Genomic DNA, 22,802 nt, shown 5'->3' with positions numbered 1-22,802 from the left:
TATTGGTATTTTTCTCGTAAAATAGCAATAATATTCCAACTGGACAATAGTGTTTTAATTCAAAGAGGAATAGAAAAAATAGCATGGTCGCGGCACTGCGCATCTCCAATCTCTTTGTCACCAGGCAGACCACTGACAAACTGAGCTACCATACTCTGCCCAGAGACAGGAGATGCCTCAATCCACTTTCTGAAGGCTTTAGAGAGCCAATGGAAGCCTTAGAATGTGCAGCGTAACCCCAGAGATACTGTAGTTTCGAAAGGGACTAGAAAGAAGACCTACAAATTGTCAGACAGGCCACTTCCTGCTTGGAATTTTCTCAGGTTTTTGCCTGCCATATGAGTTCTGTTATACTCACAGACACCATTCAAACAGTTTTAGAAACTTCAGAGTGTTTCTATCCAAATCTACTAATAATATGCATATTCTTGTTTCTGGGAAAGACTAGTAACCAGTTTAAATCGGGTAAATTTTTTATCCGGCCGTGAAAATACTGCCCCCTAGCCCAGACAGGTTGAGAGTGTGCTCCTACTCTCAGCTCGTTACCTGTATAAAAGACACCTGGGAGCCAGAAATCTTTCTGATTGAGAGGGGGTCAAATACTTATTTCCCTCATTAAAATGCAAATTATTTTATAACATTTTTGACATGCGTTTTTCAGGATTTTTTTGTTGTTAATCTGTCTTTCACTGTTCAAATAAACCTACCATTAAAATTATAGACTGATCATTTCTTTGTCAGTGGGCAAACGTACAAAATCAGCAGGGATCAAATACTTTTTTCCCTCACTGTAGGTAGGAGCAAGCCCATGTAATGCTTTGTAGGTTAGCAGTAAAACCTTGAAATCAGTCCTAGCCTTAACAGGAAGCCAGTGTAGAGAGGCTAGCACAGGAGTAATATGATCACAGTTTTTGGTTCTGGTCAAGATTCTAGCAGCAGTGTTTAGCACTAACTGAAGTTTATTTTGTGCTTTATCCGGGCAGCCGGAGAGTAGAGCATTGCAGTAGTCTAACCTAGAAGTGACAAAAGCATGGATTATTTTTCTGCATCATTTTTGGACAGAAGGTTACTGATTTTTGCAATGTTACGTAGATGGAAAAAAGCTGTCCTTGAAACAATCTTGATATGTTTGTCAAAAGAGAGATCAGATCAGCATCACACACACACATAACTACTTGTGTGTATCTCTGTCTGTGTGTAGGTACGGCTGGTAGCTGTCTGAGGAAGTTCAGTCCCATGCCCTTCCTCTTCTGTAACATCAACAACGTCTGTTACTTTGCCTCCCGTAATGACTACTCCTATTGGCTTACCTCCCCTGAGCCCATGCCAATGAACATGGACCCTATCACCGGCCAGGGCATCAGGCCCTTCATCAGCAGGTAGCTGGGTGTGTGCATGTGTGTGTGTGTGTGTGTGTGTGTGTGTGTGTGTGTGTGTGTGTGTGTGTGTGTGTGTGTGTGTGTGTGTGTGTATGTGTGTGTGTGTGTGTGTGTGTGTGTGTGTGTGTGTGTGTGTGTGTGTGTGTGTGTGTGTGTGTGTGTGTGTGTGTGTGTGTGTGTAGGGGGGTCCACTTCAATCAGTGTAGATGAAGGGGAGGAGATGGGTTAAAGAAGGACTTTTAAGCCTTGAGACAATTGAGACATGGATTGTGTATGTGTGCCATTCAGAGGGTGAATGGGCAAGACAAAAGATGTAAGTGCCTTTGAACGGGGTATGATAGTAGGTGCCAGGCGCACCGGTTTATGTCAAGAACTACAACTCTGCTGGGATTTTCACACTCAACAGATTCCCGTGTGTTATCAACAATGGTCCACCACCAAACAACATGATTAATGCAACTTTGGGAAGCATTGGAGTCAACATGGGCCAGCATCCCTGTAGAATGCTTTCAAAACCTTGCCCCGATGATTTGAGGCTGTTCTGAGGACAAAGGGGGTGCAAATCAATATTAGGAAGGTGTTTCTTATGTTTTGTACACTCAGTGTATGTTTCTGCTCTCACCTAGGATATATATGTGTGGGTATGTTTGTAGGTGTATGTTTGTGTTGTGTGCATCCATGTAAGTGTGTGTGCATGGATAGCATGTGTATTGACCTCTAACTATGCCAACAGGTGTTCTGTGTGTGAGGCTCCTGCCATGGTGATAGCAGTACACAGTCAGAATATCATGATCCCATCATGCCCCAATGGCTGGGACTCGCTCTGGATTGGCTACTCCTTCGTCATGGTGAGAGAGACAAAACTAATATTACAACGCCATGCCTGCTGTATCAGCACTTACCTTCTGTATCAGCACTTACCTTCTGTATCAGTACTTACCTTCTGTATCAGCACTTACCTTCTGTATCAGTACTTACCTTCTGTATCAGCACTTACCTTCTGTATCAGCACTTACCTTCTGTATCAGTACTTACCTTCTGTATCAGTACTTACCTTCTGTATCAGCACTTACCTTCTGTATCAGTAGCAGTACTCTCTCTCTCTCGCCTTCCCCCTCTCTCTCTCTGTCTACTCTCTGTCTCTCTCTCCGTCCTTCTCTCTGTGTAGCATACCAGTGCAGGTGCTGAGGGCTCTGGCCAGGCCCTGGCATCTCCTGGCTCCTGTCTAGAAGAGTTCCGGAGCGCTCCCTTCATCGAGTGTCACGGGCGTGGAACCTGCAACTACTACGCCAACTCCTACAGCTTCTGGCTGGCCGCCATTGAGGACGAGGAGATGTTTACGTAAGCCAAGAACAACTCTCTTTCTCTCTCTCTCCCTCTATCTTTCCCTTTCTGGCTACCAGAACTCTGACATGGTCTTGATTGATTGATGTCGTCTCACATCTCGTTCCAGGAAACCCGTGCCCACCACGCTAAAGGCAGGAAGTCTCCGGACTCACATTAGCCGTTGCCAGGTGTGCATGAAGAGGACATAGGCCTCGCCGCTGACCTCTCTGTGACCCTTAACCTCCCACCACAACCCGTGACCACACCCATCTGTCCGCGGTGTGGCTTGACTTCTTGTTATTGATCTAAGGATGGTGCTATTTCACTGTGTGTGAGGGAGGAGAGGGACAGAGATACACAGACACACACTGTGAAACAGAACAACAAAATACCCAGAGATCGCCGAAAGAACAGATCACACACACACACACACACACACACACACACACACACACACACACACACACACACACACACACACACACACACACACACACACACCGGAGACCAAGCCATAACACCAACCGGCCCTTCGCTCCATCATGCAGAACACTTTACTAACATTATCACAACGTTTCTCTAATGAATGGTGCCCAGTTTACGACTGCACTGAGTACACCCCCCCTCCCCATTTGTAAACTGGCGTCCATTTTGAAAGGGGGTGTTTGTGCAAGTCAGGTGCTATTGAATCTTATCTATTTGCCTTAATATTTTCACTCAAAGCCACTGACTTTCAGCTCTGAGTTACAGTTATAGATATTGTTATTGTTCTTCACTTCTTTTATCTTTTTACTCTTTAAATAACACAGTACTAATTTAAGAATGGGAGTTACCACTGGCTACAGATGCTTGTCACAGTGAGAGATCACCATAGGTTAAGTGTTGCTAGCACACAGGCATAGTGATGGTTATGTTGTAAATATATTGCTTTTCTTTTTCTTACCTAACATAACAGCCACCATAATCTCTATTTCAATTTGTATTTTATTTATGAGATTTATGAGAATATGTAGAGCGGATTTGAGTTGCCAAAGAACCATAAACAATGTGAGATATGAAAGTACAGTATGTTATTCTGGTCCAACGGACACAGGCACTTAAAGTTACAATACTGCGTTTAGCATTACATGTTACATTTAGCATTATATGTTACATTTAGCATTATATGTTACATTTAGCATTACATGTTACATTTAGCATTATATGTTACATTTAGCATTACATGTTACATTTAGCATTACATGTTACATTTAGCATTACATGCTACAGTTAGCATTACATGTTACATTTAGCATTACATGTTACATTTAGCATTACATGCTACAGTTAGCAGTACATGTTACATTAAGCATACATCAGTCCTGCCGCTATAGGCCAACACCTTCAGTGCCTTGTGGTTCACCATGAAAAACAGAACAGTGAAATAAAGCTGTGGCAGCATCACTGAAAGTGTGTATGTACAGTGCATTCGGAAAGTATTCAGACCCCTTGAGTTTTTACCTTACAGCCTTATTCTAAAATGGATAACAAAAAAAAATCCTCATCAATCTATACACAATAACCCATAATGACAAGCGAAAACAGGTTTTTCAACATTTTTGCAAATGTATTAAAAAACTGAAAAACCTTATTTACATAAGTATTGTGTCGAGGCACAGATCTGAGGAAGGGTACCAAAACATTTCTGCAGCATTGAAGGTCCCCAAGAACACAGTGGCCTCCATCATTCTTAAATGGAAGAACTTTGGAACCACCAAGACTCTTCCTAGAGCTGGCCGCCCGGCCAAACTGAGAAATCGGGGGAGAAGGCCTTGGTCAGGGAGGTGACCAAGAACCCGATGGTCACTCTGACAGAGCTCTAGAGTTCCTCTGTGGAGATGGGAGAACCTTTCAGAAAGACACTCATCTCTGCAGCACTCCACCAATCAGGCAAAGGTTTGCCAAAATGCACCTAAAGACTCTGACCATGAGAAACAAGATTCTCTTTGGCCTGAATGCCAATCGTCACGTCTGGAGGAAACCTGGCACCATCCCTACGGTGAAGCATGGTGGTGGCAGCATCATGCTGTTTTTTTTTTCAGCGGCAGGGACTGGGAGACTAGTCAGGATCGAGGCAAAGATGAACAGAGCAAAGTACATAGCGATCCTTGTTGAAAACCTGCTCCAGAGCGCTCAGGACCTCAGACTGGGCCGAAGGTTCACCTTCCAACAGGACATCGACCCTAAGCACACAGCCAAGACAACGCAAGAGTTGCTTCGGGACAAGTCTCTGAAAGACCTTGAGTGGCCCAGCCAGAGCCCGGACTTGAACCCGATCTAACATCTCTGGAGAGAGCTGAAAATAGCTGTTCAGCAACGCTCCCCATCGAACCTTACAGAGCTTGAGAGGATCTGCAGAGAAGAATGGGAGAAACTCCCCAAATACAGGTGTGCCAAGCTTGTAGCATCATACCCAAGAAGACTCGAGGTTGCAATTGCTGCCAAAAGTGCATCAACAAAGTACTGAGTATAGGTTCTGAATACTTATGTAAATGTGATATTTTTGTTTTTTATTTTTTATAAATTAGCAACAATTTCTAAACAACTGTTTTTGCTTTGTCATTATGGGGTATTGTGTGTAGATTGATGAGGGGAAAAAAACAATTTAATACATTTTATAATAAGGCTGTAACCTAACAAAATGTGGATACTTTCCGAATGCACTGTATGTGTATGTCATTGGAGTCCACACTGGCACATATTCACACACATACACACACACACACTCTTAGTACAGGTGTGTGTGTGGGGGGGGGGTAAGCTTGCCATGTCTATGCATGTGTTTGTGTGTTTTATCACAAGCCGAAGGTGATTCCACACACGCTCACACACACTTGCTCTTGTTGACGGAGGAAATTCATGGCTTGTAGTTTGTGTGCAGAAGAATCCTAAAAAGAGGAAGAGAGTCGTCAAACACTTATCTGTTCACTCGGCCACTCAATCTACTTATTGTGCAGCAATAGTTCTGTGTATGTTTCCGAATACGTCTTTCACATTATTTTGCATGTTGAAGATTATTATATGCTAGAACCCAAAGAAAGGCACATGCATATTCTTATTATTACACTGATATACTTGACCATGCCAACTGAATAGCCTTACTCTTCCTGTACATACAGAACATTGAGGGAAAGGGGATACCTAGTCAGTTGCACAACTGAATGCATTCAACCAAAATGTGTCTTCCGCATTTAACCCAACCCCTCTCAATCAGAGAGGTGCGGGCTGACTTCATCAACATCATTGGTGCCCAGGGAGCAGTTGTTAGGGGTTAACTGCCTTGCTCAAGGGCAGAACAGCAGATTTGTCCACCTTGCCGGCTCAGGATTTGAACCAGTGACCTTTCAGTTACTGGTCTAACACTCTTGATCACTAGGCTTCCTGTTGCTCCTTAGATAAGCCTACTGCAATAGTCTTTCTGTGACAATTAGCTAGATAGATTTAGATAAACTAGATTTGCCATTTTGGTCAAAGACAGAGAGTGATGCATGTATGACTATGCATTTCAAGATTCCCGTGTTTTAAATCTACAGTACTTTCAAACTCCTTTTTAGAATTTATATTGCCAACTGGCAGGTGTCCCAAATCTAGAACATGAACCGTTCCCTGCTGCTCCCCTCTTTCTTCTGATGGTGAACTCTTGAACTCTAGAACCCTAGAACCAAGACTCTCCTCTCCCAGCCCTGAATCAGTCAAGTATCAAATTAATTAGATGGAAGAAATTAAGCTACCAGACCTTACAAGCTACTTGTAACCAACAATCTTTCATATAATTAGTTTTGACCCAATCAAAGCCTTTTGAAAGTAGAAGGCTCTCATTGGCTAACATGACTCATCCTGCCCTTTGGTCTTAGTCAATGAGGGTCAGATTCAGAGATGTATTTCCATATCCCCTATACATGATTGCATCCTCTTCTCATATTATGTCATTACTCAACCATATTTTATGTGTTATGTTATTATTCTTCCCAAATGCTCATTCATAAATACAGTATAAGCAGGACTCATTGAGGAATAAGACAGAGTTTGGAGACCAATTTGTCTGGAGAGTTCTCGGGTTGTAGTCGCTAGTTTATGATGAGTAAACAGACCAAAACTATTCCCCTCGCCTCCCAGTCCCCATACTGTGTAACTCATTCAATAAAATCATTTCTATAAAATATCATGCATTTTCAGAACTGTGTCCTGGATATATGATATGATATCATATTGGTGGCCGCATTGGGATACAGGCTACAGTTAGTCTGGGTACCAGTCTGTTTAGCTAACATTCCACTCTGTATTCCGTGTCATATGCCAAAGTTTAGCAGAAAGTTTAGCTAAACAGACTTCTTCTATAGGCACGGGTAAGTCTCGAGCAAGGAGCGAACAACCACTGTAAATCTGGCATTTCTCCATCTGGAAATTACTACTTACAACACAACTGCAATTATTGTATTTTATGTTTGTCCAAGATAGCTAGCTGCAAAGCTAGCAAGCTAGTTAATTTAAGATGCCTCTAGATCCAGTTCGCCAGCAGAGCAGCACTCGCCAAAAAGACAGGTATGTCACTTTTGCTTTTAGAACTTTCTAATCACCTCTAAAGTTGTTTGGTATGCAATCGCACTAGCTACATATATTTAGCTGAAAATACTTGATGAAATGGATTATTTCTTTGTAGCTAGCAATCTAGCCTGGTTGTAGGCTGTAGGTTACAGCAGGCAAGTACTGTAACATTGCAGTAGCCAGCTAACGTTACACCTTTACTGAATGACAACAATATAGCCTGAACACTGCTCTGTCTTGCTAGTTGGGCTTAGAAATGGCCAAATGAACATATGGAGAGATCACACATACATGCAGCTGTGGTGGTGTCACTTTGTTTTAGCTATCTACCTGCTTTAAATAGTGAAAATACTCCAGCCTTTGGTGCTCCCGAGTGGCGCAGTGGTCTAAGGCACTGCATCTCAGTGCTAGACGCCTCACTACAGACACCCTGGTTCGAATCCAGCTGTATCACAACTGGCTGTGATTGGGAGTCCCATAGGGCAGCGCAGAATTGGGCCGGTGTAGGCCGTCATTGTAAATAAGAATTAGTTATTAACAGACTTGCCTAGTTAAATAAAGGTTAAATAAAATTAAAAAACAGCAGGTCTCCCATGAACAAGTGATGTTGACCTCAATGGGACAACCAGGTAATTAAAGCTACAATGTTCTGTGCATTCTCACTAGATAGTGAGAATGCACAGAACAGTGTGGTTCAGTGGAAGATTTTCAAAAGAAAATAGATAATGAATTGAATTTTCAGTCAGATGAGACACCTGGTGTCATTCATTTACAGATTGAGAATGATTTCCATATCTGTTATTGCTAATGGTGTGGCTATGTGCTGTTGTTTTTAATAAACACAGCAAACCAAAAGCTGACACCATTGGAGTGGGTGCCGGATAGACAATGGTGGTAAATATCTCATTCAAATTGAATTTAATTCATTAATGTGGCCACTTAATTTACTGTATGGTTATCGTTATAAGTTATGCATACTTAATGTTAATACTCCTTTACCCTAGGTCCTTCATTCTCGAATGTGAAGCCGACTGACCCTAGCAGGAAGGACCAGAGAAAAGTGTTTGCTTAAGGTACATTTACATTTACGTCATTTAGCAGACGCTCTTATCCAGAGCGACTTACAAATTGGTGCATTCATGACTTCATATTGAGTAAAATGTAATTCCACTCAAGTTCAGATTTAGATGTAGAGTGACTGACATGAATTGGAACCTAAAAAGCTTGAGCTAGCGCACACACAGATAAAATACTTTTCTGTTGAGGTGGTGACTAACAGTGAATAAACTGTAAGCTATAAAATATATATATATATATATATATAAACTCCCAGTCATTTATTGGGTAAAACACCAAGGTTTCGGCATCACTGTGCCTTCTTCAGGGTCATGAATGCTTGAAGCAGGTTATGTAGACAAACATTTGAATTAGTGCAACCAATGACAATAGTGAGCGGTGTGACATAATTATTAGGTTAATAAGAATGAAACGAGTGAAACTGTTAAAAGACAATAGTTTACAGCATGTTGAATATATTAGGCTATTATTATCATATGGCAACATAATTAGATATTGTACATAATATTAACATCAGCATCAGCATACATAATTGTAATAAAACATGTGTTACATGAAATCTTTTGGTTCAACCATAATGCATTATAGGGTAGTCTACACTCAGGTGGAACAACAGATATGGAATGCATTCGTCAACAACGGTTGTGTCAATGAATGCATATTACAAAGGTTGAGAGGTGCGTACACACTTCCAATGTGGTCTACATCTGTTAGTGATGGCTTAGCCCTAAAAGTTGTGAAACTTCACATGATTAAGCCTATGTCAGTTAAGATCTGAGTGTTTGCTATCCTACTTACTGTACACTGTTGATAGTACTTGATGCCAAAGCTAATCACTGAATATCGTACTACAAGGACTCAGTCAGGTTGACAAACTTCAGTATCATATGAACACACACACCAGGGGTTGTCAGGGAGAATACTCTAAGCAGTCAGGAAAAGCTCGTATTGTGCTTTTAGTGACTGAATGCAACAAAAAAGAAACAGCACAGCGACATGATCACTCTCCGCCTCTCAATTACATGCTCACTCACATAGTTTAGCTTCATGGTTATTCTCATTTAAGGTAATTGGGCCTCTATTTTAGGTGAGGAACGACATGCATGATCTTCTGGCTCTCCTCTCTGCTGAGACCGATCTGGCCGCAGCAGCGCAGGCCCAGCTCTAACAGTGGTCTTCCCAACCGTCTGTCCTGTTCTGCTCCCCTTTGGCAACAGCTACTGCCACAACAAAAGAGGATTGTGCTGAAGAGTACCTGCTGGATACAGGTAATTGAAATGATATCACACACATATTTATGTAAGTCATTCTGTCTTTCTCACTCACTCACTCGCACACACACACACACACACACACACACACACACACACACACACACTTGAGGTTTGCACTGTCAGTTAGGGGCTCGTAAGTAAGCATTTCACTGTTAGGTCTGTTGTATTTGGCGCATGGTGCTAATTATATTTGATTTGATTTGAACATTTGATTTGATTCAGGTTAGTGTATAGTAAAAGCTTTGTCATTAAAATAATATTGTGCCTCTTTTAGATCTGCCAAGCACACCTCTGCCAGCCACACCACCACTGCCCTTGACAGCTTCTCCACTGGGCCCATCAAGAGATGAGGTCGCGTCTTCATTTTGTACCACGGCCGATGGACAGAGCCCATTAGAGCTGCCAGTGATGGGCTACTGGCCAATCACCACGGGGAAGAAGATATCCTGAAGCGCGAGAATCTGCTCTCCTCTTAACACCAGCCCAGAGAAGCTCCTAGAGAGACACAGCTGTGGCATTATGTTACTGTAGAGAGTGAAACGGTCAGTGTCCCAGTCATGTCCTCAGTCATGTCCCCTGCCACCTGCACTTACCCAGCAGAAGACCTCACCAACTCAACGTTGCCATTTGAGGATTTAGCTTCCGCTGCCTTCTTTCAATGGGAACTGGAGGCCTCGAAGCAGAGGGGGCAGTGAGGAAGTAGCGAACAGAGGAAAGAGATGTACAGGTTCTGCCAGCAGCCGCTGAAACAAATCTCCAACAGCCCATATCAGCTTTCCTTGAGTGGTAGGAAAATATCTACTGCCTAGTGTTTCCCCTGTACATTGTATAAGGCATCAGAGGGAGCTCCAGCAGTCTGCCTTTTATGAGGCTGAAAAGAAGAGATGGATGGTGGAGAAGGGTAGTGACTATACACACCTACACACAGAAATAAATAGGAGCTGCAAATCTATTGTCATAGAAATTACCACCAGGGACTCAAAGTCAAACTTAAATGAATCATTCTTTATTTTCAGTTAACTGGAGAGGTTCCAACAAACTTAATGCACCATAGTACACGTCGGTCGGGAGCTCTGTCCCTCAATTGTTCGCGGATGATGTGTCTCCTCCTGGGCAGCTCACAGTAAGGGTCTGGGTGGGTCCTCATTGTCTTTTGGTCAGACAGAAATTTCCTTCATGCTTCATGAAATGCGCCACCAGTTTTCCTCGCAGACCCTCACTGGAAAGCTCTGCAGGCAGAATCAATCATCCGGTTCTTGATGCCAAATTGTCATGGAAATTACCACCAGGGACTCAAAGTCAAACTTAAACTAATCATTATTTATTGTTAGTTAACTGGAGAAGTTCCAACAAACTTAATGCACCATAGTACACATCGGTCGGGAGCTTTCCGGGGCAGTCCCGTTAGTTCTCTTATATACTGCTTACACAGACAAGTTATATTTGCATGATTTACATTATACATTATTCCTGATTAATTCATTTGGTTATTGCTTAAACTATCAAAGGAGGTTCTATCAAAATACGTCATTATAAGTAAGCGAAATAAACACATAAAACCAGACACTTCATCCTTTCAAACCCTTCATTCTGGGTTGTGCAATCCAACTTGTAAAACCATTGCAGTAGAATGTTTTATGCTTCACTACAGGACACTATTTCCATTAATGGAAGTGGTTTGGACTCTCGTTGGATTTGTATCTATTTCACTGTCCATTATTTTACATTTAATCAGTAAGGCCAGGGAAGTGTGGTATATGGCCAATATACCACGGTTAAGGGCTGTTCTTATGCAAGACACAACGCAGAGTGCCTGGACACAGCCTTAGCCATGGTATATTGTCCATATATCACAAACCCCAGAGGTGCCTTATTGCTGTTATAAACTGGTTACCAATGTAATTAGAGCAGTAAAACTAAATGTGCTTTCAGCCAATCAGAATTCAGGACTCAAACCACCCAGTTTATAATACTGAACATACATTGCTGTATATTTTGTTGTACAAAGGATTGTTCTCCAACACTATCATAAATATGTCTGTGATTTCATTAAAGTAAACCTGAAAGTAAAGTAACATTCTCTGAGTTGCTTCAATGTTGTCTTTATGAATAAGATACATGCATGTCCATTGTTCTCCAACACTATCACAAATATGCCTTTGATTTTATTAAGTTAAACCTTAACTTAAACCAATCTTCTCTTAGTTTTTCATGTTGTCTTTATATGCATTAAAATAGAAATGCAACGTCCTCCAAATGCAAAACGTCCTCCAGCTATTTCTGAACTTCTACTTTTGAAAAGCGATATCCCAACTATAAATATATTAAAGTACACACACATTTTTTACAACAGTCTTTTTAGGCATTGAAGGAGTTGTTCTGATGGGAATCCGTGATGTCATAGGCCTCCTTGCTTGAGGAACAATAGAGGAGCTAAAGAGAACAAAAGAGGAAAGCATTTATGTGAATGCATTTACATTCGCATATCAAACTGTTTATGCTAAACAGACCTAAAACCACTATCCAGCTTTGTTGTATGAAAAAATGAACAAATAGGTGTTGCTCATGAAGTGTGTAACTGCCGAGGTAGAATATTGAAAGTAGAACAATCCACTTTATGTGCTTATCTTCAGATTTAGCTTTTATTGACCTACTTTGCATCTCACAGGGTATGGATGTCACTGCTCTGAAAAGGCACTCAGTTAATCACAATGTGTCCCATCCTCTCCTGTAAAACGATTTGCTCTGAGGTAATAAACATTATTAAAGACAAAAAAAATCTATAAACTGATTAAACTTTACTAAAACTCTATCACAAGTTGTAATGTAATTATTGTTTTAAGTACAGTGTACCAACTTCTGAGGGAATACACTCTCTTTTGTAAATGTTTTAAATTCATAGTACAGTGTAACAAGTATTGTAAATACTCATCTATTGTCTCGGGGTTAGATCAAACCAAGTCTCAAAAAATGGCAGAAAATGTCAAATAAGGTCACCAAAATTGTGCTTCAGCTATACACCACTGCCCAGCTCGATAGTCACCATTGGGGAGCCCATCAGTGTACATCCGGTTTTTTTCTGTCGATGTAAAAGCGGTGTGATGTAGTAGTAGATAAATTCACTAGAGGGCAAACTCAGTCCACTGTGGTGAAGACTACAGTTCAGTTGAGTTCAAACTTCATCTGTCAGCAAGATTTTTATTGTGAAGCCATATTAACTTCACATTGCCATTTAAGTCATTCAGCAGATGCTATTATCCAGAGTGACTTATAAATGTGACAATAAGTGCATTCAACTACGCTAGTCAAGACTACAATGCAACCAAGCCACCAATAACAAGTAGGCCTAACAATGAACTTGGATGTCCACCTCGACTGTGTCTCTCCCTGTTCCAGTTGCAGTGTATGCACCTTCACACGGGCTGGGGATAGGAGCCCTGACATCAGCACTTCTACTTGGCCCAGGGCCAACAAACCCACTCACCCCAGGCTGCTAAACACTAACGGATCAATGCACTCCGGGGAAAGAGGGGGAGAGAGAGAGATAACCTCCTTTCATCTCTCCATCTCTCCGCCTCTAGTCTTTAATCCCTTACCGGAATCCTACCCCTTATTTTCCTCTCCTGTCACCAGCAGCGAGACAAACATGAACTTTGACCACGGGTTGTCTGGAAAAACAGACCTTGACCTTTCACCTGGAAGCGTAAACAGAGACTGAGGTAACCTAGGTAGAGCAGAGAATAGAGACTCCTATTATGATCTTAAGCTACTTACTCTAGCCACTACTGCACCTACAGATGAAGGAACTTAATTTGAGTCAGTTTGCCACAGCAGGAAAATAATCCTGCAGCAACAGGAAATTTTAATTATGTGGATTATACACTACATGACACTATATGGATTATACAATAAAAGTATGTGTACACCTGCTCGTCGAAATTTCATTCCAAAATCATGGGCATTAATATGGAGTTGGTCCCCCCTTTGATGCTATAACAGCCTCCACTCTTCTGGGAAGGCTTTCCACACGATGTTGGAACATTTCTGTGAGCACATACTTCCATTCAACCACAAGAGCATTAGTGAGGCTGGGCACTGATGTTGGGCGATTAAGCCTGGCTTGCAGTTGGTGTTCCAATTCCTCCCAAAGGTGTTCGATGGGGTTGAGGTCAGGCTCTGTGCAGGCCAGTCAAGTTCTTCCACATCGATCTTGACAAACCATTTCTGTATGGACCTCGCTTTGTGCACAGGGGCATTGTCATGCTGAACCAGGAAGGGCCTTCCCCAAACTGTTGCCACCAAGTTGGAAGCACAGAATCATCTAAAATCTCATTGTATGCGTTAAGATTTCCCTTCCCTGGAACTAAGGGGCCTAGCCCGAACCATGAAAAACAGCCCAAGGCCATTTTTCCTCCTCCACCAAACTTTACAGTTGACACTGTGCATTGGGGCAGGTAGCGTTCTCCTGGCATCCGCCAAACCCAGATTCGTCCGTCCGACCGCCAGATGGCAAAGCGTGATTCATCACTCCAGAGAACGAGTTTCCACTGCTCCAGTGTCCAATGGCGGCGAGCTTTACACCACTCCTTCCAACGCTTGGCATTGCGCATGGTAATCTTAGGCTTGTGTGCGGCTGATCGGCCATAGAAACACTCCTGACGAACAGTTCTTGTGCTGACGTTGCTTCTAGAGGCAGTTTGGAACATGGTAGTGAGTGTTGCAAACGAGGACAGATGATTTTTATGCGCTAAGCACTTCAGCACTCGCTGTTCCCATTCTGTGAGCTTGTGTGGCCTACCACCTTGCGGCTGAGTTGTTGTTGCTCCTAGACGTTTACATTTCACAATAACAGCACTTATAGTTGACCAGGGCAGCTCTAACAGACCAAAGATTTGACAAACGGACTTGTTGGAAAGGTGTTATCCTATAATGGTGCCGCGTTGAAAGTCACTGAGCTCTTCAGTAAGGCCATTCTATTGCCAAGGTTTGTCTATGGAGATTGCATGGCTGTGTGCTCAATTTTATACACCTGTCAGCAAAGGGTGTGGCTGAAATAGCCAAATCCAGTAATTTGAAGGTGAGGGGAAAAAGTTTTTGATCCCCTGCTGATTTTGTATGTTTGCCCACTGACAAAGAAATGATCAGTCTATCATTTTAATGGTAGGTTTATTTGAACAGTGAGAGACAGAATAACAACAACAAAAATCCAGAAAAACGCATGTCAAAAATGTTATAAATTGATTTGCATTTTAATGAGGGAAATAAGTATTTGACCCCCTCTCAATCAGAAAGATTTCTGGCTCCCAGGTGTCTTTTATACAGGTAATGAGCTGAGATTAGGAGCACACTCTTAAAGGAAGTATAAAAGACACCTGTCCACAGAAGCAATATACAGGTAATGAGCTGAGATTAGGAGCACACTCTTAAAGGAAGTATAAAAGACACCTGTCCACAGAAGCAATAAATCAATCAGATTCCAAACTCTCCACCATGGCCAAGACCAAAGAGCTCTCCAAGGATGTCAGGGACAAGATTGTAGACCTACACAAGGCTGGAATGGGTTACAAGACCATCGCCAAGCAGCTTGGTGAGAAGGTGACAACAGTTGGTGCGATTATTCGCAAATGGAAGAAACACAAAATAACTATCAATCTCCCTCGGCCTGGGGCTCCATGCAAGATCTCACCTCGTGGAGTTGCAATGATCATGAGAACGGTGAGGAATCAGCCCAGAACTACACGGAAGGATCTTGTCAATGATCTCAAGGCAGCTGGGACCATAGTCACCAAGAAAACAATTGGTAACACACTACGCCGTGAAGGACTGAAATACTGCAGTGCCCGCCAGGTCCCCCTGCTCAAGAAAGCACATATACATGCCAGTCTGAAGTTTGCCAGTGAACATCTGAATGATTCAGAAGACAACTGGGTGAAAATGTTGTGGTCAGATGAGACAAAAATGGAGCTCTTTGGCATCAACTCAACTCGCCGTGGTTGGAGGAGGAGGAATGCTGCCTATGACCATGAACACCATCCCCACCGTGAAACATGGAAGTGGAAACATTATGCTTTGGGGGTGTTTTTCTGCTAAGGGGACAGGACAACTTCACCGCATCAAAGGGACGATGGACGGGGCCATGTACCGTCAAATCTTGGGTGAGAACCTCCTTCCCTCAGCCAGGGCATTGAAAATGGGTCGTGGATGGGTATTCCAGCATGACAATGACCCAAAACACACGGCCAAGGCAACAAAGGAGTGGCTCAAGAAGAAGCACATTAAGGTCCTGGAGTAGCCTAGCCAGTCTCCAGACCTTAATCCCATAGAAAATCTGTGGAGGGAACTGAAGGTTCGAGTTGCCAAACGTCAGCCTCGAAACCTTAATGACTTGGAGAAGATCTGCAAGAAACGTCTGACCTCTGTGATTGCCAACAAGGGTTTTGCCACCAAGTACTAAGTCATGTTTTGCAGAGGGGTCAAATACGTATTTCCCTCATTAAAATGCAAATCAATTTATAACATTTTTGACATGCGTTTTTCTGGATTTTTTGTTGTTATTCTGTCTCTCATTGTTCAAATAAACCTACCATTAAAATTATAGACTGATCATTTCTTTGTCAGTGGCAAACGTACAAAATCAACAGGGGATCAAATACTTTTTTCCCTCACTGTACATACTTTTGTGTATATATAGTGTAATTAATGGACATTCATTGTAGAGGTTAATACATTTTTCTTTGGGGCAAATCAAGGCTGGCATTTTAAAGTAGAAATTATAAACTCTAAAGGCCTTTTTAAACTTCGAATACACTACACGTTTGCTTTTCCTGCTGTGCAGAAAAATTGTCAACAACAAAAGGGTAATCAAATTAAGATCCTACATCTGTATTGGATATAAGAGATCTGAAGGAATGTGATTGGCTCCACATAACCTTCCAGTAGACATACGGGAGCTTCCGCCATATTGTTTACACCTATTCAGTTCCTTTAGATCTCTGAACACTGAATTCGTAGGGGCAGATGAAAGGGGATGTTTTTGTACTGGGCCTTCATGTTTATTCAAAATCTAACTTAAAAATCTGGTCCACAGCACCCCAACTGGTGATACACTGAAGTTCCATCCTTCAGATCAGCAGAAGTATAGTATAAAGTATCATAAGTGAAAACATCAATGAAGCTAGGGTTTTAGGTGTACAGTACTAGTCAAAAGTTTGGACACACCTACTCATTCAAGATTTTATTTTAACTATTTTCTACATTGTAGAATAATAGTGAAGACATCACAACTATGAAATAACACATATGGAATCATGTAGTAACCAGAAAAGTGTTAAACAAATGAAAATATATTTTAGATTTTAGATTCTTCAAAGTAGCCACCCTTTGCCTTGATGACAGCTTTGCACAATCTTGGCATTCTCTCAACCAGCTTCACCTTGAATGCTTTTCCAACAGTCTTCAAGGAGTTTCCACATATGCTGAGCACTTTGGCTGCTTTTCCTTCACTCAGCGGTCCAACTCATCCCAAACCATCTCAATTGGGTTGAGGTCATCCGTTCACCTACTCTGCTGCGACTCGCAAAGACAATGCGGTTGGATTCAAAAATCTCAAATTTGGACTCATCAGATCAAAGGACAGATTTCCACCAGTCTAATGTCCATTGCTCGTGTTTCTTGGCCCAAGCAAGTCTCTTCTTCTTATTGGTGTCCTTTAGTAGTGTTTTTTTTGCAACAATTTGACCATGAAGGCTTGATTTACGCAGTCTCCTCTGAACAGTTGATGTTGAGTTGTGTCTGTTACTTGAACTCTGAAGCATTTATTTGGGCTGCAATTTATGAGGCTGGTAACTCTAATGAACTTATCCTCTGCAGCAGTTGTAACTCTGGGCCTTCCTTTCCTCATGAGAGCCAGTTTCATCATAGCGCTTGATGGTTTGTGCGACTGCACTTAAAGAAACCTTTTCCGCATTGACTGACCTTCATGTTTTAAAGTAATGACGGACTGTCGTTTCTCTTTGCTTATTTGAGCTGTTCTTGCCATAATATGGTACTATATACTTTTACCAAATAGGGCTATCTTCTGTACACCACCCCTACCTTGTCACAACACAACTGATTGGCTCAAACACGGTAAGAAGGAAAGAAATTCCTCAAATAAACTTTTAACAAGGCACACCTGTTAATTGAAATGCATTCCAGGTGACTACCTCATGAAGCTGGTTGGGAGATTGCCAAGAGTGTGCAAAGCTGTCATCAAGGCAAAGGGTGGCTACTTTGAAGAATCTCAAATATAAAATATATTTTGATTTGTTTTACACTTTTTTGGTTACAATGTAGAAAATAGTAAAAATAAAGAAAAACCCTTGAATGAGTAGGTGTGTGTCACAGCTGTCTTCGTCCTCAGACGAAATAGAGAAATCCTCATCTGAGAAAGTAGACCAATATGCGGCGGAGGTCGCGTTCATCATCGAATTTAATTATCAAATTTATTTATATAGCCCTTCGTATATCAGCTGAAATCTCAAAGTGCTGTACAGAAACCCAGCCTAAAACCCCAAACAGCAAGCAATGCATGTGAAAGAAGCACGGTGGCTAGGAAAAATTCCCTAGGAAAAACTCCCTAGAAAAGCCAAAAACCTAGGAAGAAACCTAGAGAGGAACAAGGCTATGAGGGGTGGCCAGTCCTCTTCTGGCTGTGCCGGGTGGATATTATAACAGAACATGGTCAAGATGTTAAAATGTTCATAAATGACCAGCATGGTCAAATAATAATAATCATAGTAGTTGTCGAGGGTGCAACAAGCACGTCCGGTGAACAGGTCAGGGTTCTGTAGCCGCAGGCAGAACAGTTGAAACTGGAGCAGCAGCATGGCCAGGTGGACTGGGGACAGCAAGGAGTCATCATGCCAGGTAGTCCCGAGGCATGGTCCTAGGGCTCAGGTCCTCCGAGAGAAAGAAAGAAAGAGAGAAAGAGAGAATTAGAGAGAGCATATTTAAATTCACACAGGACACCGGATAAGACAAGAGAATACTCCAGATGTAACAGACTGACCCTAGCCCCCCGACACATTAACTACTGCAGCATAAATACTGGAAGCTGAGACAGGAGGGATCAGAAGACACTGTGGCCCCATCCGATGATACCCCCGGACAGGGCCAAACAGGCAGGATATAACCCTACCCACTTTGCCAAAGCACAGCCCCCACACCACTAGAGGGATGTCTACAACCACCAACTTACCGTCCGAAGACAAGGCCGAGTATAGCCCTCAAAAATCTCCGCCATGGCACAACCCAAGGGGGGGCGCCAACCCAGACAGGAAGATCACGTCAGTGACTCAACCCACTCAAGTGACGCACCCCTCCCATGGACGGCATGGACGAACACCAGTAAGTCAGTGACTCAGCCCCTGTAATAGGGTTAGAGGCAGAAAATCCCAGTGGAAAGAGGGGAACCGGCAAGGCAGAGACAGCAAGGGTGGTTCGTTGCTCCAGCCTTTCCGTTCACCTTCACACTCCTGGGCCAGACTACACTTAATCATAGGACCTACTGAAGAGATAAGTCTTCAGTAAAGACTTAAAGGTTGAGACTGAGTCTGCGTCTCTCACATGGGTAGGCAGACCATTCCATAAAAATGGAGCTCTATAGGAGAAAGCCCTACCTCCAGCCGTTTGCTTAGAAATTCTAGGGACAATTAGGAGGCCTGCGTCTTGTGACTGTAGCGTACGTGTAGGTATGTACGGCAGGACCAAATCGGAGGATAGGTAGGAGCAAGCCCATGTAATGCTTTGTAGGTTAGCAGTAAAACCTTGAAATCAGCCCTTGTGTAGGGAGGCTAGCACTGGAGTAAAATGATCAAATTTTTTGGTTCTAGTCAGGATTCTAGCAGCCGTATTTAGCACTAACTGAAGTTTGTTTAGTGCTTTATCCGGGTAACCGGAAAGTAGAGCATTGCAGTAGTCCAGCCTAGAAGTAACAAAAGCATGGATTAATTTTTCTGCGTAATTTTTAGACAGAAAGTTTCTGATTTTTGCAATGTTACGTAGATGGAAAAAAAGCTGTCCTTGAAACAGTCTTGATATGTTCTTCAAAAGAGAGATCAGGGTCCAGAGTAACGCCGAGGTCCTTCACAGTTTTATTTGAGACGACTGTACAACCATCCAGATTAATTGTCAGATTCAACAGAAGATCTCTTTGTTTCTTGGGACCTAGAACAAGCATCCCTGTTTTGTCCGAGTTTAAAAGTAGAAAGTTTGCAGCCATCCACTTCCTTATGTCTGAAACACAGGCTTCTAGCGAGGGCAATTTTGGGGCTTCACCATGTTTCATTGAAATGTACAGCTGTGTGTCGTCCGCATAGCAGTGAAATTTAACATTATGTTTTCGAATGACATCCCCAAGAGGTAAAATATATAGTGAAAACAATAGTGGTCCTAAAACGGAACCTTGAGGAACACCGAAATTTACAATTGATTTGTCAGAGGACAAACCATTCACAGAGACAAATTGATATCTTTCCGACAGATAAGATCTAAACCAGGCCAGAACTTGTCCATGTAGACCAATTTGGGTTTCCAATCTCTCCAAAAGAATGTGGTGATCGATGGTATCAAAAGCGGCACTAAGATCTAGGAGCACGAGGACAGATGCAGAGCCTCGGTCTGACGTCATTAAAAGGTCATTTACCACCTTCACAAGTGCAGTCTCAGTGCTATGATGGGGTCTAAAACCAGACTGAAGTGTTCCGTATACATTGTTTGTCTTCAGGAAGGCAGTGAGTTGCTGTGCAACAGCTTTTTCTAAAATTTTTGAGAGGAATGGAAGATTCGATATAGGCCGATAGTTTTTTATAATTTTTGGGTCAAGATTCGGCTTTTTCAAGAGAGGCTTTATTACTGCCACTTTTAGTGAGCTTGGTACACATCCGGTGGATAGAGAGCCGTTTATTGTGTTCAACATAGGAGGGCCAAGCACAGGAAGCAGCTCTTTCAGTAGTTTAGTTGGAATAGGGTCCAGTATGCAGCTTGAGGGTTTGGAGGCCATGATTATTTTCATCATTGTGTCAAGAGATATAGTACTAAAACACTTTAGCATCTCCCTTGATCCTAGGTCCTGGCAGAGTTGTGCAGACTCAGGACAATGAAGCTTTGGAGGAATACCCAGATTTAAAGAGGAGTCCGTAATTTGCTTTCTAATGATCATGATCTTTTCCTCAAAGAAGTTCATACATTTATTACTGCTGAAGTGAAAGTCATCCTCCATTTGCGAATGCTGCTTTTTAGTTCGTTTTGCGACAGTATCAAAAAGATATTTCGGATTGTTCTTATTTTCCTCAATTAAGTTGGAAAAATAGGATGATCGAGCAGCAGTGAGGGCTCTTCGATACTGCACGGTACTGTCTTTCCAAGCTAGTCGGAAGACTTCCAGTTTGGTGTGGCGCCATTTCCGTTCCAATTTTCTGGAAGCTTGCTTCAGAGCTTGTGTATTTTCTGTATACCAGGGAGCTAGTTTCTTATGACAGATGTTTTTAATTTTTAGGGGTGCAATTGCATCTAGGGTATTGCGCAAGGTTAAATTGAGTTCCTCGGTTAGGTGGTTAACTGATTTTTGTCCTCTGACGTCCTTGGGTAGGCAGAGGGAGTCTGGAAGGGCATCAAGGAATCTTTGGGTTGTCTGAGAATTTATAGCACGACTTTTAATGCTCCTTGGTTGGGGTCTGAGCAGATTATTTGTTGAAATTGCAAATGCAATAAAATGGTGGTCCGATAATCCAGGATTATGAGGAAAAACATTAAGATCCACAACATTTATTCCATGGGACAAAACTCGGTCCAGAGTATGACTATGGCAGTGAGTAGGTCCAGAGACATGTTGGACAAAACCCACTGAGTCGATGATGGCTCCGAAAGCCTTTTGGAGTGGGTCTGTGGACTTTTCCATGTGAATATTAAAGTCACCAAAAATTAGAATATTATCTGCTATGACTACAAGATCCGATAGGAATTCAGGGAACTCAGTGAGGAACACTGCATATGGCCCAGGAGGCCTGTAAACAGTAGCTATAAAAAGTGAGTGAGTAGGCTGCATAGATTTCATGACTAGAAGCTCAAAAGACGAAAACGTCATTGTTTTTTTTTGTAAATTGAAATTTGCTATCGTCGATGTTAGCAACACCTCCGCCTTAGCCGGATGCACAGGGGGTATGGTCACTAGTGTAACCAGGGGGTGAGGCCTCATTTAACACAGTAAATTCATCAGGCTTAAGCAATGTTTCAGTCAGGCCAATCACATCAAGATTATGATCAGTGATTAGTTCATTGACTATAACTGCCTTGGAAGTGAGGGATCTAACATTAAGTAACCCAATTTTGAGATGTGAAGTATCACAATCTCTTTCAATAATGGCAGGAATGGAGGAGGTCTTTATACTAGTGAGATTACTAAAGCGAACACCGCCATTTTTAATTTTGCCCAATCTAGATCGAGGCACAGACACGGTCTCAATGGGGAAAGCTGAGCTGACTACGCTGACTGTGCTAATGGCAGACTCCACTAAGCTGGCAGTCTGGCTAACAGCCTGCTGCCTGGCCTGCACGCTATTTCATTGTGGAGCTAGAGGAGTTAGAGCCCTGTCTATGTTCGTAGATAAGATGAGAGCACCCCTCCAGCTAGGATGGAGTCCGTCACTCCTCAACAGGCCAGGCTTGGTCCTGTTTGTGGGTGAGTCCCAGAAAGAGGGCCAGTTATCTACAAATTCTATCTTTTGGGAGGGGCAGAACACAGTTTTCAACCAGCGATTGAGTTGTGAGACTCTGCTGTAGAGCTCATCACTCCCCCTAACTGGGAGGGGGCCAGAGACAATTAATCGATGCCGACACATCTTTCTAGCTGATTTACACGCTGAAGCTATGTTGCGCTTGGTGACCTCTGACTGTTTCATCCTAACATCGTTGGTGCCGACGTGGATAACAATATCTCTATACTCTCTACACTCGCCAGTTTTAGCTTTAGCCAGCACCGTCTTTAGATTAGCCTTAACGTCGGTAGCCCTGCCCCCTGGTAAACAGTGTATGATCGCTGGATGATTCGTTTTAAGTCTAATACTGCGGGTAATGGAGTCGCCAATGACTAGGGTTTTCAATTTGTCAGAGCTAATGGTGGGAG

General features: G+C 42.5%; 1 protein-coding gene and 1 long non-coding RNA gene across 4 annotated transcripts in view; both read left to right on the top strand.

Annotated features, from left to right (window-relative positions):
• The window catches only part of LOC115161193 (collagen alpha-1(IV) chain), a gene marked incomplete at its 5' end in the record, with an annotated part of 31,686 nt that extends 27,921 nt beyond the window's left edge, over positions 1 to 3,765 (top strand). For both annotated transcript variants that reach the window (XM_029711973.1, XM_029711972.1), the window contains 4 exon segments: positions 1,202 to 1,379; positions 2,113 to 2,227; positions 2,548 to 2,720; positions 2,833 to 3,765. In XM_029711973.1, the coding sequence (XP_029567833.1) occupies positions 1,202 to 1,379; positions 2,113 to 2,227; positions 2,548 to 2,720; positions 2,833 to 2,914 (548 nt within the window).
• Positions 3,766 to 5,311: 1,546 nt separating this feature from the next.
• On the top strand, positions 5,312 to 11,717 carry LOC115161192 (uncharacterized). Of its 2 annotated transcripts, XR_003869207.1 has the most exons (4): positions 5,312 to 7,286; positions 8,135 to 8,362; positions 9,454 to 9,634; positions 9,915 to 11,717. It is a non-coding gene; the product is annotated as an uncharacterized LOC115161192 (long non-coding RNA). The 2 variants fall into 2 exon arrangements; XR_003869206.1 differs by lacking the exon at positions 5,312 to 7,286 and having other exon boundaries at positions 7,783 to 8,362.
• Positions 11,718 to 22,802: the final 11,085 nt, after the last annotated feature.

This window comes from Salmo trutta, chromosome 24 (genome assembly GCF_901001165.1).
Source record: "Salmo trutta chromosome 24, fSalTru1.1, whole genome shotgun sequence".
NCBI lineage: Eukaryota > Metazoa > Chordata > Actinopteri > Salmoniformes > Salmonidae > Salmo > Salmo trutta.
The sequence above is the reverse complement of the archived record's forward strand: the minus strand, read 5'-3'. Positions and strand labels throughout refer to the sequence as shown.